General features: G+C 42.0%; 1 protein-coding gene across 1 annotated transcript in view; it reads right to left on the bottom strand.

Annotated features, from left to right (window-relative positions):
- The window catches only part of tars1 (threonyl-tRNA synthetase 1), a 43,080-nt gene that overhangs the window by 6,793 nt on the left and 12,825 nt on the right, over window positions 1-23,462 (bottom strand). Inside the window, exons 9-17 of the mRNA XM_038790839.1 lie at window positions 22,280-22,426; window positions 20,607-20,705; window positions 18,798-18,964; window positions 15,195-15,357; window positions 11,359-11,496; window positions 11,170-11,247; window positions 10,981-11,081; window positions 9,668-9,772; window positions 8,343-8,415 (exon numbers count right to left, since the gene is read on the bottom strand). Of these exons, the coding sequence (XP_038646767.1) occupies window positions 8,343-8,415; window positions 9,668-9,772; window positions 10,981-11,081; window positions 11,170-11,247; window positions 11,359-11,496; window positions 15,195-15,357; window positions 18,798-18,964; window positions 20,607-20,705; window positions 22,280-22,426 (1,071 nt within the window). The remainder of the gene's footprint in view (window positions 1-8,342; window positions 8,416-9,667; window positions 9,773-10,980; window positions 11,082-11,169; window positions 11,248-11,358; window positions 11,497-15,194; window positions 15,358-18,797; window positions 18,965-20,606; window positions 20,706-22,279; window positions 22,427-23,462) is intronic.

The following is a 23,462-nucleotide window of genomic DNA, read 5'->3' as shown; positions in this document are numbered from 1 at the left end:
ACGTTGACGTGTCGTTCTATCACAATCACATCATCTTTTAATGTTAATTATCTTCCTCAAAGTCCTCAGAAGAATGAAAAATCCAGTAGTGAAATTAAACATCACTACACGCTCAATCCCCTTCTCAATATGTCTTTCAAATATTAAGAAAACTGAATAAAACTTTGAAAAATATTATTGATTTGGCTTTCCATCAGAAAGTCTACAGCAAATCCTCGCTTAATGCAGACTCACCTAATGTTAATAAAGTAACGTCAATATATCTGTTTAACGTTGCCAGTTTCACTTTAATACATTTGCCAGACCTCTTCTGTGGCATATATGCTCACATGACTTTTCCCGTAGCAGTTCTACTCTTGCCCTCAGTCCCTCTTGCTCCTGCTCCAGGCCTTGCTTGTTTTTCTTCCCTCCTCGCCTCCTGGCCACTGTTCTTACCCAAGTCCTCAGAATCTGATCTTATGTGGCTCCCAAATTCTGGCTCCTGCCTCTGAACTCACTCCAAGCCCTGGGTTCCATCTAGTGGCAGAAGCTATTGTTGCTGCTAACTGCACGGACTATCTTCTGCCACTAGATGAAGCCCGGTCAATCTAAACATATTGTGCACGGAGAGTACTGTAATTCTTTAAAATAATTTAATTTGTATATTGTATTTCTTTTATATTTACTGATGTATTTTATTTTTCAAATTATTTCAGGAATACACAGTGCTGCATATGTATGGTACAGTATTTCAATTTGTACATCGTTTTCCTCTGGGTGAGAAACGTCCAAAGGAACTCAACTCTGACTTTAGCAGAGAACCTATGATCACGTTAAAGTTGCAATTTTCAGGAATGCAACCACAACTAGAGTGATGACTTAAAATGGCAGCATTGAAGGTTTACTTGAAGTCACAGCATCATGCTTCAAAGTGAATCATACATATAAACACACATAGAAAATAGGTACAGGCAAAGACCCTTCAAGCCTGCTCCGCCATTCATTATCATGGCTAATCATCAAGTTCAATACCCTGATCCCATCTTCCCTCTATATCCCTTGATCCCCTTAGTCCCAAGAGCTATATCTAATTCCTTCTTGAAATCACAATGTTTTGGCCTCGCTACTTTCTGTGTTAGTGAATTCCAGATTCACCACTCTCTGGGTGAATAAATTTATCCTCACCTCAGTCCTAAAAGGTTTACCCCTCATCCTCAAACTATGAATCAGACTGATAAGACCATCAGCTACAAATGAGAACAAAGAAAATTCAACCGCAGGGCCATCATCATTTCAGATATGCACACAGTAAAATAACTTTCAGACTCAGAACTTTCCTGTTCACCTCAGTTTTTAAAACAATTTCGAGTGCCCAATTCATTTTCTCCAATTAAGGGGCAATTTAGTGGGGCCAATCCACCTATCCTGTACATCTTTGGGTTGTGGGGGTGAAACCCACGTAAAAACAGGGAGAATGTGCAAACTCCACACGGGCAGTGAACCAGAGCCGGGATTGAACATGTATCCTCAGCGCCATGAGGCAGCAATGCTAACCACTGTGCTATCGTGCTGTCCAACTGTTTACCTCAATTGCCATGAAATACTTTGAAGTAGCTAGATCCTGTTTGTATTTTGATGAGATGACATTTTCTGCTGCCAACTATAATTAGTTCAACACTTCAGCTTTCAAATTACAGGGTGTCTATTTTCCAACACACATTTCCATTTAATATCTGATAAGTCACAGAAGTTAACATACAGATACATCAAGCAAATGGTGTGTTTTCAGTCCCTTTGCAATAAGGATTAAGAGTAAAAAAACCTTGCTACAATTATATAGAGACCAGGGGCGAAATTCTCCGACCCCCAGCAGGGTCGGAGAATCGCCTGGGGCCGCCGAAAATCCCGCCCCCGCCGTGGCAGAGATTCTCCGCCACCCAGGAAGTGGCGGTGGCGGGAATCTTACCACTCCGATCGGAGAGGCCCCTGCGGTGATTCTCCGGCCCGGATGGGCCGAAGTCCCGCCGCTGGGAGGCCTCTCCCGCCGCCGAGGTTTGAACCACCTCTGGAACGGCGGGATCAGAGGCGCAAGCGGGCCCCGGGGTCCTGGGGGGGGGCGATCGAACCCCGGGGGGTGCCCCACGGTGGCCTGGGCCGCGATCGGGGCCCCCCTCTCAGACTCCGGGCCAGTGCCCTGGGTGCATTATTTCTCCTTCCGCGACCGCCACGGCCTCCGCCATGGTGGAAGCGGAAGAGAACCCCACATCGTGCATGCGCCGGCAGTGACGTCAGCGCCGGTTATTTGCGCCAGTCTTCTGGTGCAAACCGCTCCGGCGCGGGGCTGGCCCCCAAAAGTGTGGAGAATTCCCCACCTTTGGGGAGGCCCGACCCCCGAGTGGTTGGTACTCAGGTGGCTACTCCCCTACGCCGGCACCCTCCGTCACGTCGGGTAGGGGAGAATGCCGGCCCATACCTGCAGTACTGTGTACATATTGGGTTTCTTACATAAGGAGGGATATCTTTGCCCTACAGAGAGCTTAACTAAGATTCACTACATTGATTCCTGGGGTAAAAGTGCTATCCAATGAGGTGAAATTGAGTAGAATGACCCTATAAGTTGAGAAGAGTGAGATCTGATATAATTAAAGCTCAAAACATGTCTTGCACGATTTAAAAGAGGTTTATTTCATTCAAGGGATATGGGTTTCCCTGGATAGGCCAACATTCATTACACATCCCGAATTGGCATTGAGATGGTGGTGCTGACCTGCCTTCTTGAACTGCTGCAATCCATATGGCGTTGGTTCACACACAGTGCTGTTAGGGAGGCTGTTCCAGGATTTTGGCCCAGCGCCAGTGAAGGAACGTCGACATTTCCAAGTCAGGATGGGGAGTGGCTTGGAGGGAACGGGTGCTAGAGGTGGGTACAATTGGCCTTTTAAAAGCAGTTGGACAGTTACATGGGCAGGGTGGGTATAGAGGGATATGGGACAAATGCAGGCAAGTGGGTCTAGCTTAGTGACAGAAAGTGGGCGGCATGGACCAGCTGGGCCGAAGGGCCTTTTTCCATGCTGTAAACATCTATTTTTTTTCTTTTAAAAAAAAATAAACTTAGATTACCCAATTATTTTTTCCAATTAAGGGGCAATTTAGTGGGGCCAATCCACCTACTCTGCATATTTTTGGGTTGTGGGGGCGAAGCCCACGCAGACACGGGGAGAATGTGCAAACTCCACACGGACAGTGACCCAGAGCCGGGATCGAACCTGGGACCTCAGTGCCGTGAGGCAGCTGTGCTAACCACTAGGTCACCGTGTTGCCCCTGTAAACATCTATGACTATGAAACTTCCAGATGGTGGGGGTTCCCAGGTATCTGCTGCTTGTCCTTCTAGATGTTAGTGGTTGTGGGTTTGGAAGGTTCTGCCTAAGGAGCCTTGGTTGAGTTCCTATTGTGCATCTTGTAGAAGGTACACACTGCCTCTACTGTGCGTCGGTGGTGAAGGGAGTGAATTTAAATGCTGAGAAGCTGTTTCTCCTGACTGAGTCTGAAGTAGGAGTTACAGGGTGAAATGTTTGTCTTCAGTTTGGGAACTGTGGATCATGCCATTTCCCATCATTATGGTCCGAACTTCTAAAAGGCAGCCCATTCACCCAGTACTTTTGGTCAAACTTAAATAAGGGCAATTATGAGGGATGAAAGCAGATATAGCTAAAGTGAACTGGCAATTTAGATTAAGGGATAGGTCAATGTAGATGCAGTGGCAGATGTTAAAGGGTATATTTCCGAATACGTAGAACAGAAACATTCCAACAAGGAAGAAAAATTCCAAGGGGACCACCCACTATGTGGTTAACTAAAACTATTAAAGATAGTAACAAACTTAAAGAAAAATCATACAATTGTGCAAAAATGGGTGGCCAGTCACAAGATTCAACAGAATATATAAAACAGCAAAAAATAACAAACATTAATGAGGAAGGAAAAATTAGAGTACAAGTGAAAGCTAGCCAGAAATATAGATAGTAAGAGTTTACATAGATATTTTTAAAAAGAAAGTTAAGGAAGTGAACCTAGGGAATTATCAATGGAAACAAAGGAGATGGCAGATGAATCGAATTAGTATTCCGCAGCAGTCTTCACTCAAGAGGGTACAAGTAACATCTCAGAAACCGATGTAAATCAGGAAATGGAAGGGGACAATTACTATCACCAGGGAATTAGTACTGAGCAAATTGTTGGAACTGCTGGCTGGCAAGTACCTAGGATAGAAGATTGGCCAGGTAATAGGAAAGAGAGTAGGCATAAGTGGGTAAATTTTTGCTTGGCAAGATGTAATAAATGAGTGGTCTGCCATAGGGATCAGAGTTGGGGTCTCAAATTTTTACAATTTATATAAATGATTTGGATGAAGAGACCGATGATGTGGTTGCTAGATTTACTGATACAAAGATTGGTAGGAAAGTAATTTGTTAAGGGGACACAGGGAGGCTACAAAGAGATATAGATCGGTTAAGTGAGTGGGCAACAATCTGATAAATGGAATGTAATGTAGGAAAATATGAAAATGCCCATTTTGGCAGGAATAATAAAAAAAACATTATCTAAATGGTGAGAGATTGCAGAGCACTAAGATGAAGAGAGACCTAGGTATCCTAAAGCATAAATCAAAAAAGGTTAATATTTAGTGATAGGCAAGTTATTAAAAAAGCTCATAGAATGTTACAATTTATTGAAACGGGAATCGAATACAAAAGCAGAGAAGTGTGGCTTCAGTTATACAGGGAATTGGTGAGACCATATCTGGAGTACTGTGTACAGTATTAGCCTCGTTATTTAATGAAGGATATACATGCATTAGGAGACGGTTTATTATAATACCTGGAATGAAAGGGTTGTCTATATCTGCTGAAGTTTGGAAGAGTAAGAGGCGACATAATTTAAATATAAGAACCGTAGGGGTCTTGACAGATGTGACAATGTTGACAAATGTGAGGTTACCCATTTTGGTAGGAATAACAGCAAAAGGGATTATTATTGAAATGATAAAATATTAAAACATGCTGCTGTGCAGAGGGACTTGGATGTCCTAGTGCATGAGTCGTAAAAAGTTGGGTTACAGATGCAACAGATGATTATGAAGGCGACTGGAGTTTTGTCCTTCATTGCTAGAGGGATGGAGTTTAAGACTAGGGAGGTTATGCTGCAACTGTATAAGGTATTAGTGAGGCCACACCTGGAGTACTGTGTTCAGGTTTGGTCCCCTTACCAGAGAAAGGACGTACTGGCGCTGGAGGGTGTGCAGAAGAGATTTACTAGGTTAATCCCAGAGTTGAGGGGGTTTGATTTCGAGGAGAGGTCGAATAGATTGGGACTGTGCTCGTTGGAATTTAGAAGGATGCGGGGGGATCTTACAGAAACATATAAAATTATGAAAGGAATAGATAGGACAGATGCAGGGAGGTTGTTTCCACTGGCGGGTGAAAACAGAACTAGGGGGCATAGCCTCAAAATAAGGGGAAGTAGATTTAGGACTGAGTTTAGGAGGAACTTCTTCACCCAAAGGGATGTGAATCTATGGAATTCCTTGCCCAGTGAAGCAGTTGAGGCTCCTTCATTAAACGTTTTCAAGATAAAGATAGTTTTTTTGAAGAATAAAGGGTTATGGTGTTCGGACGGCAAAGTGGAGCTGAGTCCACAAAAGATCAGCCACAATCTCATTGAATGGTGGAGCAGGCTCGAAGGGCCAAATGGACTACTCCTGCTCCTAGTTCTTATGACAGGGTAGATGTGTAAAGGACGTTTCCTCTTGTGGGAAAATACAGAACTATTTAAAATTGGGGTTATCCATTTAGGACAGAGATTAGGAAAATGTTTTTCTCTCAGAGGCTAGTGAGTCTTTGGAAGCTGCGTCTTCGAACATTAAGGCAAAGCTAGAAAGATTCTTGATAAGCAAAGGGGTGTAAGATTACCAGGTATAAGTAGGAATGTGCAGTTGAGGGTCCAATCAGATAAGCCATGATTTCATTGAGCGGTGAAACTGGCTCAAAGGGCTGAGGGGCCAATTCCTGCTCCTAATTCATATGTTCATATGTGAGCAGATAGCAAGGCCAGCATATTAGAAGGCCCACATCCGTTACTGAGACACTGGCCCAGATGTATTCATGGCTGTTTGGCCCTCTAGCCCTCCCGTCATGCCCTCTCACCCAGTGCGCATTCGGTACACAACCAATGAGCCACTAACAAATTAACACGAGCAAATTTTTTGAAATGCTCATGAAATAAAAAACTCATTTAAAAATTGCCATTCTTAAATGCTCCTAAGGCTGTCAAACACAAGCAGTTGACGTCCCATTGAAGAAACATTTAATCTGAATGTCTTAATCTTTTCCAAATAAACAAACTGGTATTGAAAAACCACTTCAAAAGAAAGATGAACTTTTACAAGCTAATAAAACTCAATCAAAAAGTCACTGGTCCCCTTGAAGTTGTGTAACATAAGGGGCTGAATGCATTTGGGACTCTTCTCAGCCAAGCATTCATAGTAAGACCATCTACTGTTACTACAGTTTCCAGATGACCTCATGATGAATGCTTGGTTGAGCTGCAAGACTGGTTAATACATTCCTCCTGTGGGGGGGTGGGGGGTTTACACCTTGAATGGAACTGTTAGCTTTGTTCGACAGTCATATTACCTTGTAGTAATCTGAACAAAATTACGCAGTGTTATGAGGATTTAAGGTTTCTGCAATGGAGCTTGCACGACCTGTATTTGATAGTCTTTGTGAAAATGTAAGAAAGAAATTCTCTTTTCAAAGGGAATTTTGAATGCATACTAAAAGAGTTCCTAAAAATCAAAGCACAAGTTCCTTACATACATTCATATCTGATGCTCCATACTGTAGAATGTAAAAGAGGTCTTTATCACTGGAGAAAGGACTTAATGCATCTGAACCCTGTTCAACTTAATGATCTCAACTTTTAAAGACAAAGTCATTTTACCAATCACAGCATTGCAAACATATTATGAGTGGCACAGTAGCACAGTGGTTAGCACTGTCGCTTCACAGCACCAGGATCCCAAATTCGATTCCCGTCTGTGCAGAGTCTGCATGTTCTCCCTGTGTCTGCGTGAGTATTCTCCGGGTGCTCCGGTTTCCTCCCACAAGTCTCTAAAGATGTGCTAGGCTATTAGATAATTTGGACATTCTGAATTCCCCCTCCGTCTACCCAAACAGGCGGCGGAATGTGGCAATTCGGGGCTTTTCACGGTAACTTCATTGCAGTGTTAATGTAAGCCTACTTGTGATAATAAAGATTATTAAAAGTTTATTATCAAATATTTAAATCATCAAGCACCATTACAGTATGACGGCTGAAGTTAGCAAGAGCTTTTAAACCTGTCAAAAGGTTCCTGGCTTCACAGCAAGCTTCCCCGAAGGCTCAGAACCTGATTTATCTTGGCGTGGTTCCCAAATCTTTCAGGAACACACCTGCCTCCATGTAATTAGCCACGACAGGGAAACTTGAGCAGGCATTTAAACAGCGAACTCCATGTTATTCTAAGTGAGCGCCAGGTCACGACCCATTACGTTTCCAATCCAGAAAGAAATTGGTGGACAGCACGAACGGCATTTCACCCCTCATAGCTCCTGTTTTGTCTTCCCAGCAAGGTAGCCCAGTGCTAAGAGACAAACTGACAAGAAAGATTTATTGACTCAGAAGGTTGTGAATCTCTGAAATACTCTACTCCAAGGGCCTGTGAATGCTCATTAATTAGTATAATGCAGAATCTCATCTGTCACGAGAGAGAGGTTTTTACACACCGAGGGATCAGAGAATAGGATGGTACAGTAAAGCCATCTAGTAAAGTTTATCCCATAATCTTATTTGAATGGTAAAGCTGGTGAGGGGCTATTTGACCCACTCCCATTTCATATGTTCTTATTTTGGTCTTTGATTCCAAACCTTTTCCCTCAATAATAGCAAGTCTATCATAAGGAATGGATTAAATACCCAAAATTGAATTGTTTCTGCCACTCTTCACACAAATTTACACGCAAAATTGAAAGCTGCTAAGAAGTTCCTTGCTCCTGTTCCTTATCCCTTTGAGCTAGCCACATGAAGGAGCTTAAGTGAAACTTGGGTTCAACAACTCTGGATTTTTCTCATTTGTAAGAGGTCCCCAAAATTCAAATTACTTGCTTCAAGAACATGCCAAAGATAGAAACTCTACTTGAAATGTAAACAAATACAAACATTAATCTGAATCCTACAAAGAGCACTGCAGTTTTGTTTCTGAATAATGTCTAATACTTCAGAATATAGGGAATTATACAACATTTATAGCTTGACAGACTTTACCTTTTGTGCATATTCTTCACATGTAGGTCCCACAGGTACAACCATAACTTGACATGGAGATAGCCAGAGAGGCCTGCAAAGTAGAAATTGCAGCATATTTCAGATAATTGTAGCTCTGTACACTCTTGCTTGAGTGTATGTTATTTACTCCCAGACATCTATCAACTTTAACAAGACTGATGCAGGTCAATTCTCCCACCCTGGGGGAGGAAGAACTTAAAAATCCCTCCAGGTCATTCAGTTAAAAATCAGGAACTCAACATACTGATGACACTCCCTACCCTACACATCACTAAATCAGGGGTGTGCAATCATTTGGAGCACTGGGCTAAATCTACTTACAAGTTAACTTGAATCAAAAAAATTCATAATCACAACATATGCAGTAAACCAAGGCTAAGTTCCATTTTTATTACATGAGCTTCCAGGATATTTATTGATGTTTATGGATCACATTCCATGATTTTGAATTTGGGCAATGACAGTAATAATTTGAGACCTTGACATTCAAGGCATCTCATTTTGCATTGCTAATTCTTTCCTGACAAAAAAATGCTGAACACTGACTTACGATTAATTGCAATATTTATCTCAATTTTCTGATTTTGTGGCAATTAGATCATACCATTTCATTGTCTTTCACTTCCTTTTTCTGCTTTCTCAGAAATTAAAATTATTCGTCTGATCCCTCTGGTGTATGTGTCAACAGATAGTAAAGCAGAAACAACTAGATTGAGGCTGTTGGTTACAACCAGCATGATCAGGATGCTGGAATCAGGAGTAGTCGATTGAAAGGACAGTGATTTTAACATGCTTGACAACAGCATCTATGCAACGCTCTTCAATTACAGTTTTGAGTTGAAAGATTGAGCCCAGACAACTTACCCTCTTGCTTCCATTATAGAACCACATCCGAGGAGTTGAGCATTTACCCAGGGTTCAGCTCAAGTAACCCAGCAACAGCTAAAAGTGCTGTCAGCATTCTGTGCAAAAGCACTTCCAGCAGCATTGATCTCACCCCAATGAGATCTGCAGTACATGGGACACGCAGGTCCCAACTGATAAGCACAGTCCTCGTATCTCAGCATGTCAGCCATTGTCTCATGTTTATTTTTATTCGCTACTGGCAGATTAAATGGCTCTCAAATCAGTAGTTACTCACTGTAACACATAGGATATCAGTAAGCAGCCAACATGTGTGCATATTATAAATAAGATATTTATTAAAATTTGCTTCAAAGGTTATCTACATATTAGCAACACTTTCATAATCCACTAGTCTTAATAAAATCAAACTGACCCCAGAAAAAGATGTTCTTGCTTACCATTTGCCTCCATAGCTTTCTGTCAAAATTGCAATCATTCGTTCCACAGAACCCAAGATGGCACGGTGAATGATAACAGGCCTGTTCTGGTCAGCACCATCATGACTGTGAAATAAAGTAGAACAATTTCAATACTTCCTGTATTTAACATGCATCTTAATTAACTTTTATTTCATAAGAGGAATAATTAAATATGCTATGTAAGCTGTCAACCAAGATAAACAAAGAACTCATCATTACTTTACAGTAAATTTGATGGCAGAAATCATGTATTTGATATCTGTCTACACAATGACCTCCAAGGGGTGGATTCAGGTTCTTGCACAGGTTTCTAGATGGAGCAAGCCATGATGGCAAAATGCTTGGAAGATGCAAGAAAAACAGTGTTTTGACCTATTTAAATAACGGTTACAGAGCAGTGCAAATTGGCTACAAGCATAGGATAAGTTAAAAAGATCAAAAATAGTTAATTTGGGTTGGGGGGGATAAACGAACATTCTACTTTAGTGCTGACTTTAATCACTCACCAAAATTACTCCCAATAAATTAATTTGCTTAATTTCACGATTACTGAAATCATTTAACCTACCATAATACATTTTCATTTTCTCCATATCGCCCTACAGCACAAGGAATGTGGGGCTGGATTCTCCGATTTCCAGCCTACGTGCTGATGCCAGCGCGGGAACAGTGGCGCAGTTTCCAGGACCATTGGGGGCTTGCAGCTGCGCCCGGTAAAACTCCTGGCTCTCACGCCAGAAACGGATGGAGAATGGCCGGGTCCACGGCCGTACATGCGCACGCGGTGGCTGCGCCGTGCAACATGGCACCGGCCGCACGCGGACCAGGCCCGCCAAATAATGACCCCAGTAAAGCCCCTCCCCACCCACCACCAGTCCCCGCTGAAGCCTCCCGGCCAGCAGCATGCCCCAAACTGTGGCAGCGTTGGACACAGTCTGCAGCCGTCATGCGGGGTTGACGAAAAAATATATCATATGTGTTCCGCGCCATTGGAAACAGGGCCTGTCGGGGGAGGAGCATCGGGGAAGGGCCTCAGGTGAAGTCCTGAGGCCCTCCCAACGGCATACGCCGTTTTTGAGTGGGCTGAGCATCACAAAAGCGGAGCTGCACCTGATTTCGTCGCAAACGGGGATTCTCCGGCCAAATGTGATTTCGGTGTCTGCGACCGGAGAATCCCGTCCATGGTCTTTAAAAAGGGACAAGAATGCTAAATTGGTTTTAAATCACCAATGAAACAGCTCAAAAATGAACATCTTTTCTACTTGAAGTGCTCTTCATTTTAGGAGGCTTACCTCACATAGGTCAAGTTAAATCTGATTGGCAACTGGAAATCCAACTGAATTGTAGCACACTGATGATATCTACCGATAGCATCTTTGATTTTAATGTCAATCTGGAAAAATGTTTTTTAAAAAAGATGTTAGAAACCTTGTGCTTGTCATATTAAGTATTTCTGGTATTAGTATTTTATTTTAGGTTACCTTTGGGCCATAAAAAGCACCATCACCAGGATTCAAGGTCCACTTCTCACCAAACCCATTGAGGCTATTTTCAAGTTGCTGAGGTCGGGTGGAGAGAAGCAAGAAAGGGTTACACAAATACTGGTCTGATTAATAATGCACAATAACAACAATAAAAAGCGTCCAAATGCTTAGATTAGAATTACTGACCTTCTCAGCTGTGTTCCAAACTTCAACATCACCAAGAAAGTTCTCCGGACGAGTGGAAAGTTCAAGTTTAAAAGTAAATCCGAAAACATCATAGACAGCACGTAGGAAGTCCAAGCAACCTTTAATTTCTGCTTCAATCTTGGGGAAAAAAAAGATATGTTTCTAAAAAATAAATTACCGACCACCTGTTTTCTTCAGAATACTTGGATGTATAATAGTTTGTGAATACAAAGCAGATAAGAGAAACATACCATTGCTGCCGTTGTTAGAACTATGACAGGGGAATGCAAGAGAAGATACTTGATACTGGACGATTGATTCAGTTAAGTATTCAGAGTATTAGTATATTCAGAGTTGCAATTTGTTTTTTTTTTTTTAAATTTGTGCATTTACTTCTACAGAAACAAAAACCTCAATAAATCCAAGCTGTGGGAGCAGGGTGACTTTCAGACATACTAAGACTGATCACACCCACTTCTACTGTATAATTTACTTCTCTTAAAGCAGGAGATCTCCGCAAACGATAAAGCTTGTATTTTAGAAGTAAATGTTTTTCATACCAAATCAATTAAATTCTATAATCTCAAGCATCATGTGGAGAAAAAAAACAAAGAATTTACAGTGCAGAAGGAAGCCATTCGGCCAATCGAATCTGCACTGGCCTTGGAAGGAGCACCCTACCCAAGCTCAGACCTCCACCCTATCCCCAGTAACCCCATCTAACCTTTTTTTGGACTCGAAGGTCAATTTAGCATGGCCAACCCACCTAACCTGCACATCTTTGGACAGCGGGAGGAAACCAGAGCACCCGGAGGAAACCCACACAGACACGGGGAGAACGTGCAGATTCAGCACAGACAAGAGACCAAAGCAGGAATCGAACCTGGGACCCTGGAGCTGTGAAGCAATAGTGCTAACAATTATGCTCCCGTGCTGCCTACTTGCACAGTTTGCATTGCATTATTACAACTTTGTGACAGATTATATATAAATTTTCCTTTTTAGGTTTCCAGAGACCGAGCCCCCACCCATCCCCTTCACCCAATCTTTGGAGGTTTTCTATGACCTCACACTCTTAGAAGAAAATCAAGCACTGTAAGCAGCTGGTCAGCCGATAGCTGGTCCATTTCTCACTTATCAATACTATTTTCCATTTCCTCTATCCGAGACTCCAAATTCATTGAGCTTTTGTCCTCGGTTTTCACTGTTGAAATCACTCAATGCATTAAAACAAAAGCAAAATATTGTTAGTGCTGAAATCCGAAACAAAAACAGGTGGAAACGCTAGAAAAACTCAGCGGGTCTGTGGAGAGAGAGAAACAGTTGTTGAGTTCCACATTAGAGTTAAGTGAGGGAGAAATGTGTTCGATTATATATTGTATAAGAGAGGGTGGAGAACCGCTGAGAATCATCCTCCTCCATTTCCACCAACTCCAGCATACCACCATTAAACACATCTTCTACTCCCCCACAACGTCAGCATTAGACAGAGACCGCTCCCTCTGTGAACGGTCCACTCCTCCATCACCCCAACTCCTCACCCCGTTCCCACAGCACTTACTTTGCAATCGTAGATAGTGCAACACCTGCCCCTTTATCCCCTCCTCACTGTTCAAGGCCCAAACACCCCCTTTCAGGTGAAACAACATTTCACTTGCATTTCCTTCAATTTGGTCTACTGTGTTCTTTGGTTCCAATGTGGTCTCCACTACACCGGGAAGACTAAACACAGACTGGTGACTACTTTGGGAACACCTTTGCTCAGCCCGCAAGCATGACCCTGACCATTGCCATTTCAATTCACCATTTTGTTCTTATGCCTACAAGTCCACCCTTGGTCTGCTGCAATGCTCTAGTGAAGCCCAATGCAAACTGGACGAGCAGCACCTCATCTTCCGATCAGGCACGTTACAGCCTCCAGTGTGAGTTCAACAACTTCAGACTGTGACCTTTCTCCTCCATCTTCACTTCTTTTTTAATACCCTAAACATTTTTTGTTCCAATGCAAAATACCTCATCCTTCTGCCTCCATGTCTTGTGATGGATTTAGGTTATTCCGGACCTGATAATACTTTACTATTAACCTATGATTTAGGTTAAACCACCAAGAGGGAAATCTGTTTCTCTGCCAAGACTCAAAAATAGATCTCATGAAGGGAGAATGCTTTTCCAGGGCTCAGATAGTTAAACAGGATCTCAGTTACTTTTTATGGGAGAAGTTCAGATGCGTCACTCATAAATTGTTACCTCTGTCGTCGTGGGTCCTTGTCGTTTAAGACTTCCGAGGATTTTAAACTTTGTACGTCGACACATTATAATTTTTATTTAATCAATTGATACATACAGAATTGCAGAGTTAAAAAATATAAATTGATTAACAGTCTTTAGTTATGTGAATAATATAAAGCCGTTAACTGCTAACTTCTCTTAAGAGAATGAGATATCTAGAACATGGAAAATTCTAAAGTATTTCCTATCAATTTCTAATACATCTCTGAGAAGTTTAACAGAAACAAACTTACAAAACCATGATGGTCTTTCTTTGACGAGGCAAGCTTGACCCACACTTCCGCAGGGGAGTGAGAAGGTACCTCTATGCCAAAATGGCCCTCTTTTTATACATAAAATCTTCTAATCGGTCAAGAACTGTTTCTGTTATCTTATCACTTATTGCTGGTTAATTGCCTATAGCCAAATGGCTAATTTGATGTATTATCATCAATAAGCGTTTTAATGATCTTAGTGTCTGCGGGAATGTCAGGTGTCTTAAGATATATTGGCAAAGAGGGTCTCGTATAGAGATCTGTCTCTTTTTAATGTTGCCATGTTTCTTAGATATATAGATTGTCAAACAGACACTTCTTTGAGGGTGTTATTCTAAGTGTCAAGAATATAGTTAAGGAAAGATCTGTTGTATTGTTTATCTGAAGAATGTTCCTCATCTTCATGGTTTGAATAATTATAGTTGTAGGGGAATGATTTATAGAATTTACATGTGTCAATGCAAGGATTTCCTTATCCTGTATTTGTTTGGAATGTCATAATGATCCTTGAAGTCAGCTAGGCGTTTCTCCCAGCAAATGGTGACTTCTGGACGGCCTTTAGCTGAAGTGGTTTTATTCCACTTTGAATTAAAACACTTGTATTAATTTCTGTTGCCTTATTTCAAATCGAATTCTGCAGAGAACGTGATATCCATCAGTCTTTCACTGACCACTGACGTTTGCTCTCCATTAACAAATTCTGATATCTTACTTCTGCAACTGCTAGTACCCTCTCTCATTAACGCTTCTTGTCTCATGGCCTACACATTTTGATTGCAATCTCTCCTAACTCCCAACAATCACTGACCTTCTACTCTGCTCCAGGTGCTCCATCCCCACTTGTACAGTATATAATCCATCACATTTCCCCCACTGTTGAGCTCTGAACAGAGTCCTAGGATGCAAAACATAAACTCTGCTCCTCTCTCCACAGATGCTGCCAGACCTGCTGAGTTTTTCCAGCATGTTCTATTTTTGTTGTCACTTATTGTACTGCCTTGCTTTGGGGAAAACTTCCCATCAACAACTTGCTTTAGGCTTTAAGCGAGTCAAATACTTCACCTCATTCCTTCCCTTCCTCCTGCAATCCAAAACCTGGTGATGCAATTACATATTCTCAATTTACCCCATCATTTTTTCCTCAGCCTTCCTGGGGTCTTGCACTATTGGCTTTGACACAAGTTTTTAAAAAGTAAAACAAAAAACTTGTCACGAGAATCACACACCAGTCATTTCAACAATTCAGGACAATATGTGTGAAACCTGAATAAGATGAATGATTCACGATTATACCTGCTCCATGGTACAGAAAATGTGGGCATCATCCTGCTGGAACCGGCGGACTCGAGTCAGGCCCGTCAGTGCTCCGGACAGCTCATTACGGTGAAGCACTCCAAAGTCAGCAAACCGCAATGGCAGCTCCCGCCAGGACCGTGGGCGATGGTCAAACATGAGGCTGAAATATGGACAAATAATTATTTTTAAATCTTGCTTTAAAAGATTATGCGGAATATAGTATTTTTCTAAAAGTTCATGGAGTTTTAACCAAGTGAAATAAGCACTCATCATCTGAAACACCAGAATTAATCAAAAAATTCATCCAGCGTAAAATGCCCCTCCTAAGATAAAATACGACGTTCAGGGAAACAGGAAAGGCTTTGTGCAAATAGTTTCTTTGGGGAAACTGGCACTAACACAAGTGCCAATAAGTCACTACCTGTTCAGATTTGACAAAGTGGGAATGGAACAATGGAGAACGTAGGATGGGGAGGGGCAAAGACAGGCTCAGAGCAATGAATGGGCTTGGAGGCGGTTTTGAAAATAGACAGGAAGGTGGCAAGAGATCGAAAACTAGAAAACATTACAGGTTCATTGCTTTTTCACTCTGTAATTACCAACAGGGAAAGTCAGTGCACATTGAACAGTGAGTACTTGATATTTAGAAAAACAAAAATCAGCCCCGGGGAAGTACTCAGAGTCTGGTAATAATAGCTTCATTGAAAATTTGGAGGCAGTTCCGCCAACACTTCGGGTTGGGGGCAGGGTCAAGGGAAATGCCGATTCGGGAGAACCACAGATTTGAGCCAGGGAGATGGGATGGAAATTTTAGGAAATGGGAGGAGAAGGGGATACTAAAAGATTTGTTTCTTAGGGGTCGGTTTGCAGGACTGAAGGAGCTGGAAGCGAAGTATGGGCTGGAGCAGGGGGAAATGTTTAGATATATGCAGGTTCGAGATTTTGCTACAAAGGAGATACAGAACTTCCCAGGAGGAACTGGCCTCCACATTGCTGGAGGAGGTGCTGATGACAGGGGGACTGGAGAAGGGGGGGGGGGGGGGTAGTGTCAGCCGTCCACGGAGCTATCTTGGAGGAGGAGAAGGCACGGCTGGAAGGGATCAAAGCAAAGTGGGAGGAAGAGTTGGGAGAGGATATGGAGAAGGGGTTCAGGTGCGAGGTGCTCCGGAAAGTGAATGCCTCCACCTTGTGGGCAAGGTTGGGGCTGATACAGCTCAAGGTGGTATACAGAGCACACCTCACGAGGGCGAGGATGAGCCGATTCTTCGAAGGAGTAGAAGGTGTGTGTGAACGCTGTGGGGGGGGGGGGGGGGGGGGGGGGGGCGCCAACGACATTCATATGTTTTGGTCCTGTCCCAAGCTAGAGGATTACTGGAAGGAGGTTTTTAGGATAATTTCTAAAGTGGTGCACATGAAACTGGAACCGGGCCCCCGGGAGGCCATATTCAGGGTGTCGGACCAGCCAGGGTTGGAAATGGGTGCGGAGGCAGATGTTGTAGCCTTCGCCTCGTAGATCGCCCGAAGGTGGATCCTGATGGGATGGAGAGCAACCTCTCCACCCTGTGCCCTGGCGTGGCAGGGGGACCTGTTGGAATTCTTGACGCTTAAGAAGGTTAATTGAACTGAGGGGGAAGGACAGGTTCTACAATTCATGGGCATAATTCATTATGCACTTTCAAGAACTGGGTAACATCGAACATTAGTTGGGGGGAGGGGTTGGGTGTTAATGGAGGATTTCTGATTCCTTTTTGTCAGTTGTTTATGTGAACATGTGGTGAATGTTTGGGGTTTGGTGGGAGGATGGGATCGTTGTTATTGATATGGGGATTGACATATTTGTTACTGATTATTGTTTATTGTTGGTGGGTGTAAATTGGGGAGAAAATGCGTAAAAGGAGGAGAATAAATAAATATATTATTTTTTTTAAATCACAAAATATTTTCTGTACTCTTAAGATTGACAAATTTGGAACAACTTGGAACGATATCAGTTCTTAGTCAGAGACAAATGCTGCAACACCCTGGGCTAGTGCGCAGTCAATTCCAGCCCCACTTGACCCGGAGTCACAAAACAATTGAAATTAACTATCAATTATTTGGAAAATACCCGAATTGTTTGGTTGCCTAACAACTAGTCACCAGGTTGTAAATTTTAACAATGCATTTTTATTAATAGCAATAATTAAATATGCAGCAAATACAACTGGTTAACTATTATCTAATTCCTAACACCCCCCCCCCCCCCCCCCCCAAACTTGCCTTATCCTCTACACGCACACACAAGACGGATAAATAAAGCGGAGAGAGGGGTCTAACAAAAATAATACAAAAAGCAAAAGGATAAAAGTCTCTGTTTCAGATAGATGTCTTCCAGTTTCATTCTTTCACGTAGACCTTCAGTTGGATGAGGTAGTTTTTTTCAGTTCGTAATGGTTTTCATTGCAGATTCATCAGGATCTCAAGACTTCTCTACAGATTCAGAAACAGCAGGCAGGAAGTATTTTTGGAGAACAAGAGAGAGAGCAACTCACAGCTTCTTCTCTCAGAGTCCAGGACCTTCTCTCTTCCTGGATCCTCTGAAAACCCCCACCTGGCTGAACTCAATCACTGTCCGCCACTGGGCAGTATACAACCAAACTGAACCGAATAGCTCCAATCTCTCAGGTGCCAGAAAGTCTTGAGTTCTTCTACTCAAAATCTGAATCTTCATAGCACAATGTACTATTTTGCAACTTTGAGTTCCTCACTTCCTCTACTTGATTTGAAGGTATGTGTCCTTAAATATCCATGGATCAAAAATGTTAATGACAAAGTAAAAGAAATGTGAGACAAGGGAATCAACAGGAAGAGCCCTTACACGAGGAACTATTCTACATTGTCCAGATGAAAGTTGTATAGTTATGCCAGCCAAATCCTTTTATGTGATGTCTAAATATTCCTCTCCAACAAAGGTTGGTTGAAGAAATCAGAATTTAAAAGTATTATTGGGAGTGTGGGAAATTATGCAAACGCATACAAAGAGGTTCCCAACCGCTGAGACACACATAACGCCACATTAAGTGTGCCTTGTTCTACAGGCTGCACTGTGAAGTCATTCCGATAATTAAACCATAGGAACTATACCATTGCAAGAAAACACATTTTAATCGAAAGAGGGAAAGTTGAAGATACTGGCATGCTCTTTACAACCTGTATCAGAATTACACAGGTAAAACCTTAATGGGTTGTGGTGACACTGGCAAGACAACATTTACTGTCCATCTTTACTTCCCCTGGTAAGTGTCATCCATGTAACTACAGATTCAAATCATATGTAGATCAGACTAAGTAAGGGTGACACATTCCCTCTTCTGAAGGGCATTAACAAATCAGTTGGGTCAAGATAATGCAACAGTTTTCATTATCATTTTTCTGTGTCCGTCCCCAAATTATTAGACCATCAAGGTGGCATTTGACTTCTGGTAACATAACCACTGGACTATCTCACCCTATAATGAATTAACACAAAATCATAGACCTACATTGCAAGAATCTCAGGAAAGCACTTACAAAGTGGAGGAAAGCTAAAAGGGTTGAGGTTTCAGGGATTCAATTACATACCAATGACCTGGGCAATTCATAGGTTTCAGAGCAAAGATTTCCTTCTCCACCTCAAAACAGAACATGTTCTCACTGTAATGCTGCCAGTGTCCCGATGTTTGCCACAGTTTGTGGTTGTAAATGTTGGGAGACACCACCTCTGTAAAGCCTCTTTTTGTGTACTCACTCTAAAAAAAAACACAAATTCATAAATATTTCAGAGACCAAAATTATAAATGTACACTGATTAAAAATATTTAGTTGCACCTAAACCTCAGAAGATAGTTATATGAAGACTTGCAACAAAGGCATCAGTGAAAGCGGGACACTTTTAAAAAAAAATTTAGAGTACCCAATTCATCTTTTCCAATTAAAGGGCAATTTTGTGTGGTCAATCCACCTACCCTGCACATCTTTGGGTTGTGGGCGCGAAACCCACGCAAACACGGGGAGAATGTGAAAGCTGGACACTTTTGAACAGAGACGATGTTGTGCTGAATATCTTTGGCATGCCTCTTATTAGTTGTGATGTGGAGATGCCGGCGTTGGACTGGGGTGAGCACAGTAAGAAGTCTTACAACACCAGGTTAAAGTCCAACAGGTTTGTTTCAAACACGAGCTTTCGGAGCACGGCTCCTTCTTCAGGTGAATGGAAAGGCTTGTTCCAGAAATGTTTATATAGACACAGTCAGAGATGCCCCGGAATGCGAGCACCTGCAGGCAATCAAATCATCAAAGATGCAGAGAGAGAGGTAACTCCAGGTTAAAGAGGTGTGAATTGTCCCAAGCCAGTTCAGTCGGTAGGCCTCTGCAAGTCCAGGCTTGTTGGTGGGGGCCGAATGTAATGCGACATGAATCCCAGATCCCGGTTGAGTCCGCATTCATGCGTGTGGAACTTAGCTATAAGTTTTTGCTCAGCAATTTTGCGTTGTCGCGTCTCCTGAAGGCCTCCTTGTAGAATGCTGACCCGGAGATCAGAGGCTGAATGTCCTTGACTGCTGAAGTGTTCCCCAACTGGAAGGGAACAGTCCTGCCTAGTTGAATATCTATAAATACCAAGAGCAACATTGAAGAGCAGTCTATTCTCTCAGCCCAGAAAACGGAACAACTAAAATCAGAGGCAAGAACAGTGCTTTCCTCGCAAACATGCTGAAACTGATGAATCATATAAAGTCTAGAACAGAAATTGCCAACTGAAAATACGCAAGCATTGCATCGAGGGTCTTTAAAGTTATTTCTAAAGGCAGAGGAGATAAAAGCACTCATTACAGAAAATGTACAGATCACATCTACATAATTACGACAATATAGCAGTATTATCTGGAATCACTTGCTATTTTCTAGAAATTAAAGCAAAATTTAAAACTGTAAAACATTTACTATAATAAGAACACCTTTTTCAACATTTTTAAAACAGACCAATGTAATTCCGTCTAAAACGTTTCACTGATGTATCTTATTGCACACCTACTGGTGGGAAGAGGCAACGTGTAATAACTTCTTTATTCTTTCCCAATGAACTGCAAACTTGTTTGAAGATGGCTGTGGTTGACCATGAATTCTCCATCATGGTGTGACTTGAAGCATCCACATAGTGAAAAATGGTAATTAGAATCAAGTTGCTCTAAAATCCCCTCTTCCTACTCCTACCACATTGCCTCATTACTCTTCCCCAACTCCTCCAGTACACACAGTAAAATGCCCATATTTCACCCATCCATTTTTCCCCCCCCTTTAAATCCAATTTTCTTGCAAATCTTTCAAAGGAATCTCAACTGATTAGTTTAGATACATAAATCTCAAATAAAAAATTGAATGAATAACGCCTACCCGAATGAATTCAATGAGTTCATTGTAGATATAAGCTCCCTTAGGCAGGAAGAAACAGCTTCCTGGACTGAGTTCATGGAAGAAAAACAACTCTTGCTCCTGCAAATCAAAAATTCAGGATTATTACTTTAAGAAAAGCATAGCATTGAGCAACTAAAATATATTTTGATAACCCAACTTTATTTATTGTTATGGATTTAAAACACATCATGTTAAGGGGCAATGGCGATTTTATATTGTTCGAAATGGAACGCCAACATGAGGAGGTTGCCACAGTTACAGCCTCATTTAACAAGGAATAATGGAGTTATTTGGTACTACAGAACCTGAATTGCTGAAAAAAAGAAACATGTCTAAGCTTTTCGTCCTGGATTCATCAGAACACATTGCAGGAACAACAAACAACACGAGGCCAGAACATAAAAATTTATACTGTATGAGAAGAGAGTGCTGATTGTTTGGCAGGTGGACTCTGAATAGTAGAGGTGTCACCAAGGAGAATGCACCAACTAATGGTGACTGCCAGTTAACTGGCAAAGCATTGTTTGAAATTTAAACCAGGCAGCTTGATCCTGATTGGTCAAGGCATTGCCCTGAGGAGTGAGTCAACAAATGGCTGTCAGTTATTTTGCTTAGCTGAAACAGACGCAATGTATGTACATGTTCTTTCCGTCTGCAGAGAACAGGACCGTGACTATTTATATATGTAGCTTCCAGTATACGCAAATGCAGCACACTGCAAGCCCGACTGACAATCTTAAAATTAGTTGTCAGTGTAATTCTTAGGGCATGGTGGATCATTTAGCAAATGTAGCCCAATCGTGGAATCATGTCAAATATTGGCTACTGTTTCAAGCTTTGAAAGCACGGGCTGGTTGGGTATGGTCTGTACCTTGCCCATTCCAAATCGCGGCTGGGACATGCTATTTGATACAATCCATTGCCAGTCTTTGGGATGTATGGCAACATACCTAGCATGATATATACACTACATTACTAATTTGTGTGATCGGTAGGACGCTATTTTGGCTCGACAGTGCATCCTGTTAGTGGCCAATCAGGGTCAAGCTGTCTTGATTTAAATTTCAAACAAAGCTTGGCAGTTAACGATCACTCATCAACAATTGGTACATTCTCCATGGCAATGCCTCTACCAATCAGCACGTTCTTCTCAGACAGTATACAGTGTTGTTTTTCCCTTATACTGGCATTCTTGTGAAGTGTCCGGATGCATGCAAGCCTTAAAGCTTTGACAGGTCTCTTTGTGCAGCAATTCTCAAGGAATCATTTCTCAAGTATTATGCATTTCAATAGCAAACGGTTGGTTTGCAAGAGCCATTTGCAACTTTTAAGCAATACCAAAACAGAGTTATCCCTCGTGGATAAACAAATTAGAAACATTTGAGCACACAGATGTAGAGTTAACAGAACTTCCTGCACTACCTGTCTCAAGATCTAAGGAAACCTGTTTATATTGTCTTTTCCATCAAGCGAAACATATCAAGAGAGTGAGTTATTGACATTTTAGGCATACAGAAGTCACATTAGAAGCCATTATGCACATAGATTTGTTGAAGCAAAAAGAATCCCAGTAACAGGGTTCCCAGTAAGCTAAAAGTTATTTTCTCAGCACACGTAGTCATGAAGGTTTGTAACAATTATTTTAGACTAACCCTCCCCAGTTTTCTATGATCTCGGTTTTTGGCTTCTTCTTGGAACTTTTCCCATTCTTTCAACATTTTGGAATCTGGAAAAGAAATTCCATAAATTCTTTGCAGCGTCTCCATATCAGCCTTTCCTTCCCAGTAGGTGGAGGAATTCTGTGAACAAAAAGGATAAAATGATCACATGTTATGATCCTTGTGGAGGCCAATAATGTTTTGGAAGATGTTGGAATATAATAGCTGACTGAAAAGACCACACAAGGTTTTAAAGATTTCTACTGTCATAAGCAGACAAAAATCAACACTATCTAAACATTATTCAGTAGGTAACTTATATTCTACACAGAAAAGACCCCTCCTTTAACTTTTTAAAACAACTGAAAGTTCCCCTCCAGGGTTACACTTTAGTCTGTCCCTGAAAAAAAACACAATTGTCCAGGAACCATTGCTGGCTTCATGAAGCCAACCACATAATTTCTAATCCCAGAACTGGCTTTCACAGAAAGGGTTACCCTGGAGATTTCTCCCTCGAGCCAAATCGTCCAGCCTCTTCAATCCTCACAAACTTGGTTGCTTCAATCCAAGTGCAAGCTCCTACTGTTTCCTGCATAGTGGACAATAGACTGACTGCCTGCCTCCACCTCGCTTAGAACATAGATAGATCATTACAGCGCAGTACGGGCCCTTCGGCCCTCGATGTTGCACCGACCCGTGAAACCATCTGAAGCCTACCTGACCTACACTATTCCATTTTCATCCATATGTCTATCCAGTGACCACTTAAATGCCCTTAAAGTTGGCGAGTCTACTACTGTTGCAGGCAGGGCGTTCCACACCCCTACTACTCTCTGAGTAAAGAAACTGCCTCTGACATCTGTCCTATATCTACCACCCCTCAATTTAAAGCTATGTCCCCTTGTGTTGGTCATCACCATCCGAGGAAAAAGACTCTCACTGTCCACCCTATCTAACCCTCTGACTATCTTATATGTCTCTATTAAGTCACCTCTCAGCCTTCTCCTCTCGAACAAAAACAACCTCAAGTCCCTGAGCCTTTCCTCGTAAGACCTTCCCTCCATACCAAGCAACATCCGAGTAAATCTCCTCTGAACCCTTTCCAAAGCTTCCACATCCTTCCTATAATGTGGTGACCAGAACTGCACGCAGTACTCCAGGAGCGGCCGCACCAGAG

The sequence above is a fragment of the Scyliorhinus canicula genome, chromosome 3 (assembly GCF_902713615.1).
Source record: "Scyliorhinus canicula chromosome 3, sScyCan1.1, whole genome shotgun sequence".
Taxonomy (NCBI): Eukaryota; Metazoa; Chordata; class Chondrichthyes; order Carcharhiniformes; family Scyliorhinidae; genus Scyliorhinus; species Scyliorhinus canicula.
This window is presented reverse-complemented; position numbering and strand designations above follow the sequence as displayed.